The 11,617-nt window shown below is 53.4% G+C and overlaps 1 protein-coding gene across 1 annotated transcript; it reads left to right on the plus strand.

The window, feature by feature from the left end:
* Positions 1–1,843: 1,843 nt before the first annotated feature.
* Positions 1,844–8,215, plus strand: NEURL3 (neuralized E3 ubiquitin protein ligase 3). Its single transcript, XM_010959145.3, has 4 exons — positions 1,844–2,016; positions 5,649–6,134; positions 7,144–7,215; positions 7,861–8,215. The coding sequence occupies exons 1-4, from the start codon at positions 1,989–1,991 to the stop codon at positions 8,085–8,087; spliced, it is 813 nt and encodes a 270-aa protein (XP_010957447.2). The 5' UTR covers positions 1,844–1,988; the 3' UTR covers positions 8,088–8,215.
* The last annotated feature ends 3,402 nt before the right edge of the window (positions 8,216–11,617 follow it).

Raw genomic sequence — 11,617 nt, forward strand, 5'->3', positions numbered from 1 at the left:
AAACGTGTGAGTGTGTGATGGGGAGCGGCCTGGGCATCTCCATCCCCTGGAGGTCAGGCTGGGGGCAGGATTCAGTTCTCAGAATGCCCACCCTGCTGAGGTCCTGAAGACGAGACCACCTTACATCAGCCTGCCGGCACTAGGCAGCCTGGTGTCCACATCTTTTTTTTTTTTTTTAATATGTATTTCATTGACGTTTAGTCAGTTTACAATGGATCAATTTCTGATGTACAGCATAATGCTTCAGTCATACATTGGTGTCCACAGCTCGTCCAGTAATTTTCCAGATTTCAGATGGGCTGAGGCTCAAGGCCTGACTTCCATGATAAGATTCCATAACTATTTCTTTTATAGGAATGTGGTTTTATCAGCAAGGTGCTCTTGGCTCCAGCCCACTCGAAACAGGCAGCCGGCCATGCGGAGGGAGTCGGGCTGGAAGAGGGGGAGAAGGCGGGCTCTCTGGCTCCTGCGCTGCCTGGAGAGGGGAGGCCCAAGCCCCGGTCCCTCAGGCTGGACCAGCTGGACCATCATCCGTGAACTCACTGTGACTGCTGTTGACTTCCACCAGTTTGCCTTTGACCTTTGGAAGACAACTGCTAGAGAACAAACTGAGAGAGCCTGGCAGGGGGCTTGGTGTGGAAGAGAAGGTCTGGGGTCACACAGCATCTTCCAGAGTCAACTGGGACCAAGCCACTATCACTTCTCTGTCACCAGGACCAAAGTCACGGCATGTCGGGGCTGGAAGGGATCCACAGACCAGCTCATCCTGGCTTCCCGTTTTACACATGGGGACACCAGGGCCCAGGGAGGGTAAGGATGGGCAAGCTAACCCAGGAGGCAGGACCTGGGGCTCCAGTCCCTCCATCCTTTCTCCCACAACCAAACTTCCCAGCCCAGTCAATAGCACCACTGTCCCCAGCTCCTCCGGGGACATGTACAGGGCATATGCACCCCTTCCACTGAGTTCAGAGTAGCCACGGCTCATGGCCTTGATCCAGAGTCCTGAGAAGGGCTTAGCCTTGAGGTCAAGGCCAGGTACCCACTAACTGTCCAGCTAAACTAGGGCTTGTTACCTAAAGTGAGGGCCACAGAACCACCTTGTTAGAAAAGCAGAATCCCAGACAGGGCCCCAGACTTTGGATCAATCTGCATCTTAACAAGATCCCTGGGAGATTCGTGTGCACATTGCAACGTGAGAGGTACTAGGTTAGAACAAGCCACGTTCCCCCCGCCAGCCTCAGTCTCTCTAAGGGAAATGGCAGACCTCCGACCTCTTTGCCCCAGCGAACACACTGGGAGCTAGGCCTCGGGCATGGCCTCCTGAGGGACTGTTGCGTTTTGTGGGGGGTTCTGGTACATGGAATTCCAGCTCCAGCAAGGCTGGGGAGCAATGAACACTTCTCCCATTCTGTCTGCTTGGCCTTTCTCCTCTCTGCCAGAGACCCAGGCCTGGGGCAACTTCACAGGTTCTGGGACGCAGCTAATTTAATTCAATTCGATTCAGCCACATTGATTAAGCGCCTCCTGTATCCTGGGGTCTGTAGCAGTGAATTTGTACCCTGGCTGTACATTACAATCATCTGGGGTGCTTTTTAAAACTACTGATGCTGGGCTCCACCCCAGGCCACTGGAAACAAGGTGTCTGGGGGCAGGCCTGCGCACAGGTAATTATTAATGTGACTTAGGCAATTAGAATGCGCAGCTGGCTTGAGAGCAACTGGTCAGGGTGAGAGAGAAGTCTACCCCAAATCTTGCCCAGGCCATCTCCCCACTTCCCCCAGGCCAACCAGCTGCAGCAGTTCTGTTGCAAACCAGAAGGAGTCATCAGGAAATTCCCTGGATATTGTAACCCGTGACTGCAACCTTGAATTAATCATCAGCACTGTGATGTGATCCTGGCCCGTGACTAGGGGACTTGCTGAATCTTTGGAAACCTGTCTACTGGCCTCCTCCAGACCCAGGGACCTGTGCCCGAGAACCCCAGGCTGATGGGGGCCCAGATCTGCTCCCAAGCTGGTAAGTGGGAGCCCTGAGCTCGTTCCCTGGACCAAGAAAGCAAGAAGCAGAGGGATGCTATGTGCTACTGCTCGGGTGGCGGGAGGTAGAGGTATGTCAGTGTAAATCCTGCTCAGAAGAAGTCTGTGATTCAGGCTGGGCCGCCTTTGATAGCGAGCTGTTGTGAGGCACCACAGCAGTGCACTTCCTGGCCTTGCAAGAATCCACTAGAGGCCAGGTGACCCGGGTCCAGAATCCCTGCAGTGATGTGGTGACCTGCATGACCCATTTGCCTTCAGATCCTGCTGTGCAGAGAGATGACTGGATAGAGTGGGAAACAGGGTAGAGTTTAGGGGGCCTGGTGGAAGACATGGGTTCCCAGCTCTGCCAGATTGAGCTGTGGGACCTTGGACAAGTCAATTCTCCCTGGGGCCTCAGTTTCCTCATCCATAGGCTGGGGGCCAGTGCCACCCACCCTGCCAGTTACAGAGCTGCCAGAAGGTCACCAGGCCCCATACTCCTCTGTGAGCCTCCCCTGAGGCCACTGTGTTCCCTTAGTGTGCGGGAGTGAGAGATGGAAAACCCGATCTTTTACCACTAGCGATCTGGACCACGCATCCCTGGACCTTTCTCCCTCCCAGACAAAGGGAGCCTTGGCCCTTGGCCCCTAGTGGCCGAAGGCTCAAGTGCCAGCAACAGGCACCACTTGGGCCTGGCCACCACTGCCACTGCCGCTGCTGCAGCAACTGGGTTTGGATCCCGGGCAATGTTGGTGCCAAGACAGAGGCAGCGCCGGTATGCGGGCGAGGAGCTGGGCCCTGGCTCCCTCACTTCTGGCTGCACAACCACCTCCCCAGGCTCAGTTCCCTTGGAGTGCTTTGCTGAGGGGTGGTGGGGAGGCTGTGAGGCACTCGGCAGGTGCCCAGCGCCAGGAGAGGCTTGAGGGCTGGAGGGGTGGTGATGATCATAATCAGGACTCAGGGAGGTCCCCGCTGAGCCAGAGGCTGACCCTCGGCCTCTTCAATTTGCACAAAGGCCTTGCTGCAAAGATTCTCTGATTAGAATCCACCTGTCCGGAGGGTGGAACATCCCAAAGGCCATGACTGTGTTCCCTAAACTCCCGGCAGCCCGGGGGGTCCTTGTGGTTAAGGCTAGTGCAGAGTAGGGGCACAAGGGACGCAGGTGGAGTAATCAGGGAGGGTCCTCCACCGACACCTCCACATCTGGAACCCAGGGTCCTGCCTGAGAATGGGGCTGATAATAAGAACGGTCACCATGGGCATAAGGTGCTCCAGCACCCGGACGCTCTGAATCCCCTGCCCAGCCGGCTGGGGAGAGGCCTACTTGGAGAGCCACACTTGGCCTGGGCCCGCCTCTGCCACTCCCCACCCCCGGAACAGGGTGGGCCGGTAGCCCAGGTCAAAGAATGGGAGGAGCCCTGCAGCCCCATGGGAGGAGATGCCACCAAGAGTCAGCTCCAAACTGGGAGGGGCTGTGCAGAGCCCCAAGAAAAGCAGGGGAGGGGCCCCGTGGGCCGATGCCGTCCTGCGGGCTCTCTGCCTGGCTGACAGGACGAGGGTGGGTGTCAGTGCCACTCAATTCAGCCTTGTGCAGGTGAACAACCAACACAGCCATACAGGAGAGCACGTGTGGAGAGGCTGACGCCCAGGGAGCCCTGTGCGCCTTGTGAGGGCCATGCCCAGGCCCTCAGGCCGCTGCTGGGGGCTGCTGAGGTAGTGAATGGGGCCTGGGCGTGCAGCTGGGAGAAGGGAGCACAGTCCCCTGGCCCCTGGTGTCCTGCGCAGTCTCCCCCCTCTAACTGGTGACATGAGGGTTTAGCTCCCACGGGCCACTGGGAAGCTCCTGATGCAGGGAAAGGGTGAGCTTTGCAGACTGTCAAATTCCTGGCCATGACTAAGCCTGTTTATCCTGAGGTCCCCAGGGCCTCCCTGCGCTGCTGAGGGATTCATGCATCCACCCAGGCCATTCCTGGGTGCTCTGCCTCCTCCTGCTCTCCCTTCCAGTCAGCCAGTTCTCTGCCTCCTCTCCTTCCCCGTCCCCCACTCCACCTCCCACTGCCTCTAGAGCCGGTCCTGCCTGATTTAGCCTCTGTCCAGGGCAGCTGTGCAGGGGATGGAGTGGAAACTCCATCCACTCACCCCTTTCCAAAGAGAGGAGCCAGTTCTTGGCCAAAATGAGCTCATCTTTGCTGGGTACCATCTAGGACCAAGGAGCAGAGCCTGATGGGTCTCCTGTTCCCCCACCTCAGGGATGGGCTGCGACCCAGCCAAGTGAGGTGGGGTGGCCTCCACCCTCCAGGGTGGGCTGTGGTGGGCACTTAACCCCTCCCATTCAGGATCCCCTGGCAAGTGCCCGGAGACTTCGGGCCTGGCCTGGCAGGCTTATCGTTCCCATTGGTAAGGAGCCCAAACCCAGAGGGGCAGTGACCTGCCTAGGTCAGCCGCCAAACCGGGGCTAGAATCCCAGCAACCCCAGTGGGTGCAAGGACAGGTCCATCTGATGGCAGGACCCTCAACTCTGGCTCCTGGTCACCATCTGTGTCTACTCTGGACCTCCCTCTTGCTTGCACAGCCTGGAGAAACAAGGGGTAGTGGGAAGACCCTCTGGAAGGGAGGGAAAGACCAGGGCATTCCAGGAAGATCCAGAGGGCAGGGGCCTTGCTCCTCTGGGCTGGAGTCTGGCTCAAGTTTTTAATTTTTATTTCAATTTTTATTGAAATATAGTCGATTTACAACATTGTGTTATGGCTCAAGTTTTGATTGAATTCACCTCTTTATTTTCAGCCTCCCTCCTCCAACCCAGAAAGAGCAAGGCCAGGAGGGAGGGGGGAGGAGGACAGAGGAGGAGAGAAGAAGGGAGGAGGAGGAGGAGGGAGGAGGGGAGGGGGAGAAAGATAAGGCCAGGGGAGCTGGCATAGGGCAATTCTGGGGCAGGAAGCTCTGGCAGCTTCCTCAGGCCTCTGGGGCTGAGAGGAGGGGCTGCCCAGCAAGGAACTTTCCCTCCTGGCTGCCAAATGGAGTCAGTTCAGGAAGTTCCCTGATTTCAAAGCCTACCCTAGGCCTTGGCTGGGCTCCACCCACGATTCTGAGGGGCTGACCTGGGACCCCAAGTCCAGCCTGCCGCCCCTCACCGGGTTGGGTGTTGCCAGGTCCCCCTTCCCTCCCAGGACAAGGAAGTCACCCTCACTGGGGAACATAGCCTTCACAAGTGTCACAGGTTCTTTGTGGGAAAATCATAAAGTCACGCAGGTACAGAGGAAGACACAGAACCACCATTGAAACCCAACCTCCGGAGCCGACCACAGACAGCATGTCGGCCCACCTCCTTTCAAGGGCATTTAATTTTTACAACATCCCTACAGGAAGGGAACTGAGGCTTGGGGAGATTCATGGAGGGAACTCTGTTCCTGGACACGCGAAGTGTGTTCTTTACTGGTTCTAAGACGGTCTCTGGAGGTCCCCTGGGGGAAGAAGGGGGACAGTAGCCGTGGGGGGCGGGGGTTTGTGATATTGCTCCCCCGGGGCTGGGGAAGGGCTGAGGCGGCCCCAGGGTGCCGGGGGGTGGAGGCAGCCCCGGGCACCCCTCGGGTCCGCCCCGCCAGCACTGATGCCCCTGCCCCACCCGCTCCGCAGACGCCGAGGCGCCGGGAGAGACACTGCGTTTCCACGCCGAGGCCCTGGGCGCGCAAGTGCGTCTGGACGCGGAGCGCAGCACCGCGCTTAGGCGCGCCACGTTCCACGACGGCATCGTGTTCAGCCAGCGGCCCGTGCGGCCGGGCGAGCGCGTGGCGCTGCGCGTGCTGTGTCACGAGCGCGGCTGGTGTGGGGGCCTCCGCCTGGGCTTCACGCGCCTGGACCCCGCGCGCGTGCCCGCGCGCAGCCTGCCGCCCTTCGTGTGCCCGGACCTGGAGTGGCAAAGCCCGACGTGGGCGGCTGTGCTGCCCGACGGCTGCGCGCGCACGGGGGACGTGGTGCGCTTCTGGGTGACCCGCCGCGGCCGGCTCTTCGCCCAGGTCAACGCGGGTCCCCGGCTGCTGCTGCGCAAGGACGTGCCCATGGGCGCCCCGCTCTGGGCTGTGATGGATGTGTACGGGACCACCAAGGCCATTGAGCTGCTGGGTGAGGCCACGGGCGGGGACCCAAGCACCGCCCCGGGAGGTGGGGGGGTCGGTGGAGACTCCGGTGGTACTTCACCCTCATTGGGAGCTGCAGGGCGAGCCATTCTTTAGCTCATATTTGGTCAGTTTTTCCTTCAGATCCTGCCAGGTGTCAGGTGTGAAGATGGGCACTGGGGACAAGACCCAGTCGAGGGCAGCCTTGTCTCTAAAGAATGATAAGTAGGCGTGTTCAGCACCCCAAACATCTGTTGGAGGGCTGATCGCGTTCACAAAAGAAGAAATTGGGGAACTGGGCTTTGCAGTCTAAGTAGGAGTTTGCTGGAGACAAAGGTGGCAACGTGGCAACAACAGGAACACAAGTGTGAGGGTCAGAGGTGAGCAAGGAGGCAGCCTAGGGGTGAGAAGCAAAGGTGAGATGTTCAGGTACTGGGTGGGGAAACAAGGACCACCTGAAAGGAGAGTGGGTTTCAGGGGAGCTTCGAGATACAGGAACACTCGTAAAAGGAAATGTTGGCATTCCTGACGTGGTGCTCTGTGGGCCTGTGCGAGCATTCCATTCCCCCCAGCGCCTTTGTTTTTAAAATTCCTTGTCACAGCTGTGAGGCCTCAGCCCCGGAGCACCTGACTTGGCAGGTCTGGAGTGGGGCCCGAGCACCTGTTTTGCCCACCTCCTGAGGGATTTTAATGCACATCCTGGTTTGGGACCATGAGCCACACTGATGGTCTCCACTCAGGCAGCGGCAACAGGGCAAAGAGGAGCTGTCTGAAGGAATGGTGGGTTAGGAAGAGGACTCTGCAGCTCCACAAATCCTCTGCTGAGTTAAACTGGGGAAGGGGTGGTCAGGACAGGGCTGTACAACCAGCTGGGAGCTCCAGACTGCAACCCAGAAAAGAAAGGAGACGGACACTTTGCTTTAGGGGCAGGGGTTGCGGTGTAGGGAAGTGAGGGGTGGAATGGGAGCACCCTGGCTTTGCTTTCCCCAGGCCCTGACTTTCCCTCTCTGCCTTAGATCCTACAGCCAGCACCTTCCCCACAACCATGCCACATGTCCTTGGTGGTGAGATCCTGCCTGAGCCTGGAGGTGAGTGGCTTCCCCGGCACCAGGGACTCCCCAGGACTCCAGCACCAGGGCAGCTGGGCGAGGCCCCAGCCCTGGGAGCTCAGTTGTCTATTCAAGTCCCATCAAGTCTCCCACAGGCTTTAGGCCAAAAAGATTAGACTCTGCCACTGGAAACCTAAAAGCAACTTAACAGCTCTGCCTTCTAGAACATTGGCTAACTTAACAGGTTCGTGGAGGGCATGTTCACGAACAGGTGTTATTTTGTCCCTACTTTAAAAAAGCAATCCATGTTCATAGTAAAAGCTTTGCCAAATAGAAATAAAAGAAATATTAAGGGGTAAAGAAGGAAGTTAAAAAAAAAACCCAAAATCTCCCATAACCTCTTAGGTGGATTTCCTCCCAGTATTTTGTAGTCATGTATATGTATGGGGCATTTTTTGTGCTTTGTTTTCCGTCTTTTCTAAATCAGAATTTTATTATATATACGTATGTACCTTATAATTTTCTTCCCAATTTTTTTCACTTGATTATGTTGTAAGCATTTTCTAACAAAGTAACATTCTTCAAAATCCAACCGCATAGCCTTGTATGCTGTAGTTATATCATGAGTGAGCTGCCCACCCCTTTCCCCCAAGTGACCCTGACCAATGTTGTCCCCCTTCCCAGCCACAGCAGGAGAGGAGTGTGTCATCTGCTTCCACCGGGCTGCCAACACCTGCTTTGTCCCCTGCGGCCACAAACACTTCTGCAGCTCCTGTGCCTGGCGGGTCTTCGGAGACACGGCCAAATGCCCCATGTGTCGCTGGGAGATCGAGGCAGTGGCCCTGGCTCGGGGCCGTCCTGCTCTGGGCACTGGCGATGGCCTCTTGGTTTCGGTGGCAGATTGGACCTAGCTCTGAGCCGGGCCCAGGCCGAGGGAGTGGGTGCAGCTCCGCCCTCTTTCTGGGAAAGAGAAAGGCTGGTCAGCAAGGGCCAGGTGGGGAGAGGGAGGCAGAGCCACAGTGACTCTTCCCCTCCTCGGCAGGTTGGGGCCAGTGGAGCAAGGAGGCGCCCCTTTCTGCCCACACTGGACTGTCTCCCTGGTGGGTGCCTGGCTAGAGAAAGTGGCTCAGCATTGGGCCACCAGGCTTCTGGCCCCTCTGCTTAGTTCTCGGTTCATTTGTGCCTGGCAAAGCTTTCGGCTGGCCACCTGGTTCAGCCACCGTGGACCTAGCCACCCCTGGTATGACTAAGTCCCAGGAGTCCCAAGAACCCATGGGTGTCACTGAGAAGGGCCTTTGTGTAGAGAGGGGGCGGCAGCAAGCTGACCCCTGGTTTTATGGCTAAAGAATTTAATTTATTTGTGTGTATACATACGCACGCACCGCATCTTTATCCATTCATCTGTTGATGGACAATTAGGTTGCTACCGTATCTTGGCAATTGTAAATAATGCTACTATGAGCATTGGGGTGCATGTATTGTTAAGGTCTGTGTCTCTAAATCTGAAGTGAGTCTCTTATAGGTAGCTATATATGGGTCTTGTTTTTGTATCCATTCAGACACTTTGTGTCTTTTGGCTGGAGATTTAGTCCGTTTACATTTAAGATAATTATTGATATGTGTTCTTATTGCCACTTTTTAAACTGTTTTGGGTTCGTTTTTATAGATCTCTTTTCTTCCCTTCTTCTCTTGTGATTTGATAATGATCTTTAGTGTTATGTTTGGATGTCTTTTTCTTTTTTGGGTGTATATCTGTTATAGATTTTTGGTTTGTGGTTACCATTAGATTTTTATATTTTATATGTATGTGTGTGTGTGTATGTGTATATACACACACACACATATATATATGACTTTTTTTTATTGTGTTTAACTGTATTGCATTTCACAGACATTGCATTTTTTTACAAATTGAAGGTTTGAGGCGCCCTGTCTCAAGCAAGTCTATCAGAACCATTTTTCCAACAGCATTTGCTCACTTCATATCTCTGCGTCACATTTTGGTAATTCAATATTTCAAACTTTTTCATTATAATTATATTTGTTTTGGTGATCTGTGATCTTTTTTTTTAATTGAGGTATAGTCAGTTTACAATGTTGTGTCAGTTTCTGGTATACAACACAGTGTCATACATGGATATACATATATTCATTTTCATATTCTTTTTCAACATAAGTGACTACAAGATATTGAATATATTTCCCTGTGCTATACAGTATAAAGTTGTTTATCTATTTTATACATACCAGTCAGTATCTGCAAATCTCGAACTCCCAGTTTATCCTTTCCCACCCTCCTCCCCCCCGGCAACCACAAGTCTGTGTTCTATGTATGACTGTTTTTGACATCATATTTTGCATCTAATTCATAACTGCTTATTATGAATATAGATGATTTTACTACTTTTTGTCTTTTAACCTCCCTGCTAGCTTTGTATGTGGATGATTTCCTGCCTTCATTGTATGCTCGCCTTTATTGGTGAGCTTTTCATTTTGTAATTTCCTTGTTTCTAGTTGGGGCCTTTTCGCTTTCGCCTAGTGAAGTTTTTTTTGTTTTTGTTTTAGTTTGTTGTAAGATTGGTTTGGTGGCTGAATTCCTGGCTTTTTCTTGTCTGTAAAGCTTTTGATTTCTCCATCAAATCTGGTCGAGAGCCTTGCTGGGTAGAGTATTCTTGGTTGAAGGTTTTTAACTATCATCACTTTAAATATATACCTTGCCACTCCCTTCTGGCCTGCGGAGTTTCTGCCAAAAAGACAGCTGATAATCTTACGGGAGTTCTCTTGTGCATAACTAGTTGCTTTTCCCTTGCTGCTTTTAAGATTCTCTCTTTATCTTTAATTTTTGACATTTTAATTACAGTGTCTTGATGTGTTCCTCTTTGGGTTAATCCTGTATGGGATGCTCTGTGCTTCCTGAACTTGGGTGACTGTTTCCTTTCCCAGGTTAGGAAAGTTTTCAGCTATTATGCTTTCAAATGTGTTTTCAGCCCCTTTCTCTCTCTCTTCTCCTTCTGGGACCTCTATAATGCGAATATTAGTGTGTTTGATGTTGTCCCAGAGGGCTCTTAAACGGTCCTCATTTCTTTTCATTCTTTTTTTTTTTTTTTTCTGTTCAGCGGCAGTGATTCCCGCTGCTCTGTCTTCCAGCTCACTGATCTGTTCCTCTGTAGCATTTGGTCTGCTGTTGATTCCTTCTAGTGTGTTTTTCATTTCAGTTATTGTATTCTTCATCTCTGTTTGGTTGTTCTTTGTATTTTCTAACCCACTGTTAAAACTTCTAACTTCTCACTCTGTGCATCTATTCTTCTCCCAAGTTCTTTAATCATCTTTATGATCACTACTCTGAACTCTTTCTTGGGTAGATTTCCTGTCTCCACTTCACTTAACTCTTCTTTGGGACTTTATCTTGTTCCTTCATCTGGAACACGTTCCTCTGCCGCTTCATTTTGTCTAAGTTGCTATTTGTATTTTTCTGTATGTGGTAGGTTGGTTACGTTTCTTGACCTTGGAGATGTGACCTTCTGTGTCCCAGCAGTGCCCTCCCCTCTTGTCACCCAAGCTCTATGCTCTAGGGGTTCCCTCTGAGTGGGTTGCGTGGGTCCTTCTGTTGTGGTGGGCTGACTGTGTGAGCAGTCTGGTAGGCTGGCTTGCCCCCAGCCTGAAAGCTGGGTCACTTCTACAAGTCTTCTGTAAAGAGGATCAGCAGTTACCTGCCCTGCCTACCTTGCAGGCGGCTGTGAGGTCCCAGTGAGGTTGTGCATCTGAAGGTGATTCAACACATGAGCATTTGTCATTGTCATTGTGCTTATATCCTGTCAGTTTCTGAGATATCAAAATAAAGTGTGTCTCTTATGAATGATTTTGTAATGAGTATGTCCCATTTGTTGCAGTCAGTGGGAGTGAGCATGCGGGGGCTGGTCAGGATGCAGGAGTGTGGGGACATGCCTTCCTGCCCTCCACAGACACACCCTAGGCTTACAGTGGACTCAGCAGGGCCGGGACACTCGGGCCTGTGGACTCTGTTTTGCTGAGCATGTCCTACACTCCCAGCCCTGAAGTCACAACCAGGCTCTGCCCTCACAACGCTTGGCTTGGATGGACTTCCTGGAGGCTCTGGCTCCTGAGTGAAGGGAGGGGTTGACCTGCCCCCTGCCCAGCAGGTGCTTGTGGTGGGGGCATGGGGAGGACAAGCCATACTGTTACTTTGCTGTGGTTCCTGCTTTGTGACTGGTGGGGAGAGGGATAGGAGGGAGCTTGACCCTGTTGTGCTCAGAATCATGATGATGGGCACCTCCACAAACTGCCTCCCTGCCCACGCTTTGGTCAGCCAGAGGGTCAGGACATTGGGTCTGGTGACCCTGGAGTAGCGTTCACTTGAGTGGGGCCCCCTCTGCCACCCAGGAGCATTCTAACCTTGGCCATCTGACCTGACTTCTGTGAG

Source organism: Camelus bactrianus, chromosome 28 (assembly GCF_048773025.1).
Source record: "Camelus bactrianus isolate YW-2024 breed Bactrian camel chromosome 28, ASM4877302v1, whole genome shotgun sequence".
Classification (NCBI taxonomy): domain Eukaryota; kingdom Metazoa; phylum Chordata; class Mammalia; order Artiodactyla; family Camelidae; genus Camelus; species Camelus bactrianus.

Excerpts from the sequence above, each read along its gene's own strand:
- NEURL3 (XM_010959145.3), top strand. The coding sequence starts at position 1,989 with ATGGGGGCCCAGATCTGCTCCCAAGCTG. Across the intron at positions 6,135-7,143 it reads CAAGGCCATTGAGCTGCTGG|ATCCTACAGCCAGCACCTTC; the intron begins GTGAGGCCACGG and ends TCTCTGCCTTAG. Across the intron at positions 7,216-7,860 it reads GATCCTGCCTGAGCCTGGAG|CCACAGCAGGAGAGGAGTGT; the intron begins GTGAGTGGCTTC and ends CCCCCTTCCCAG.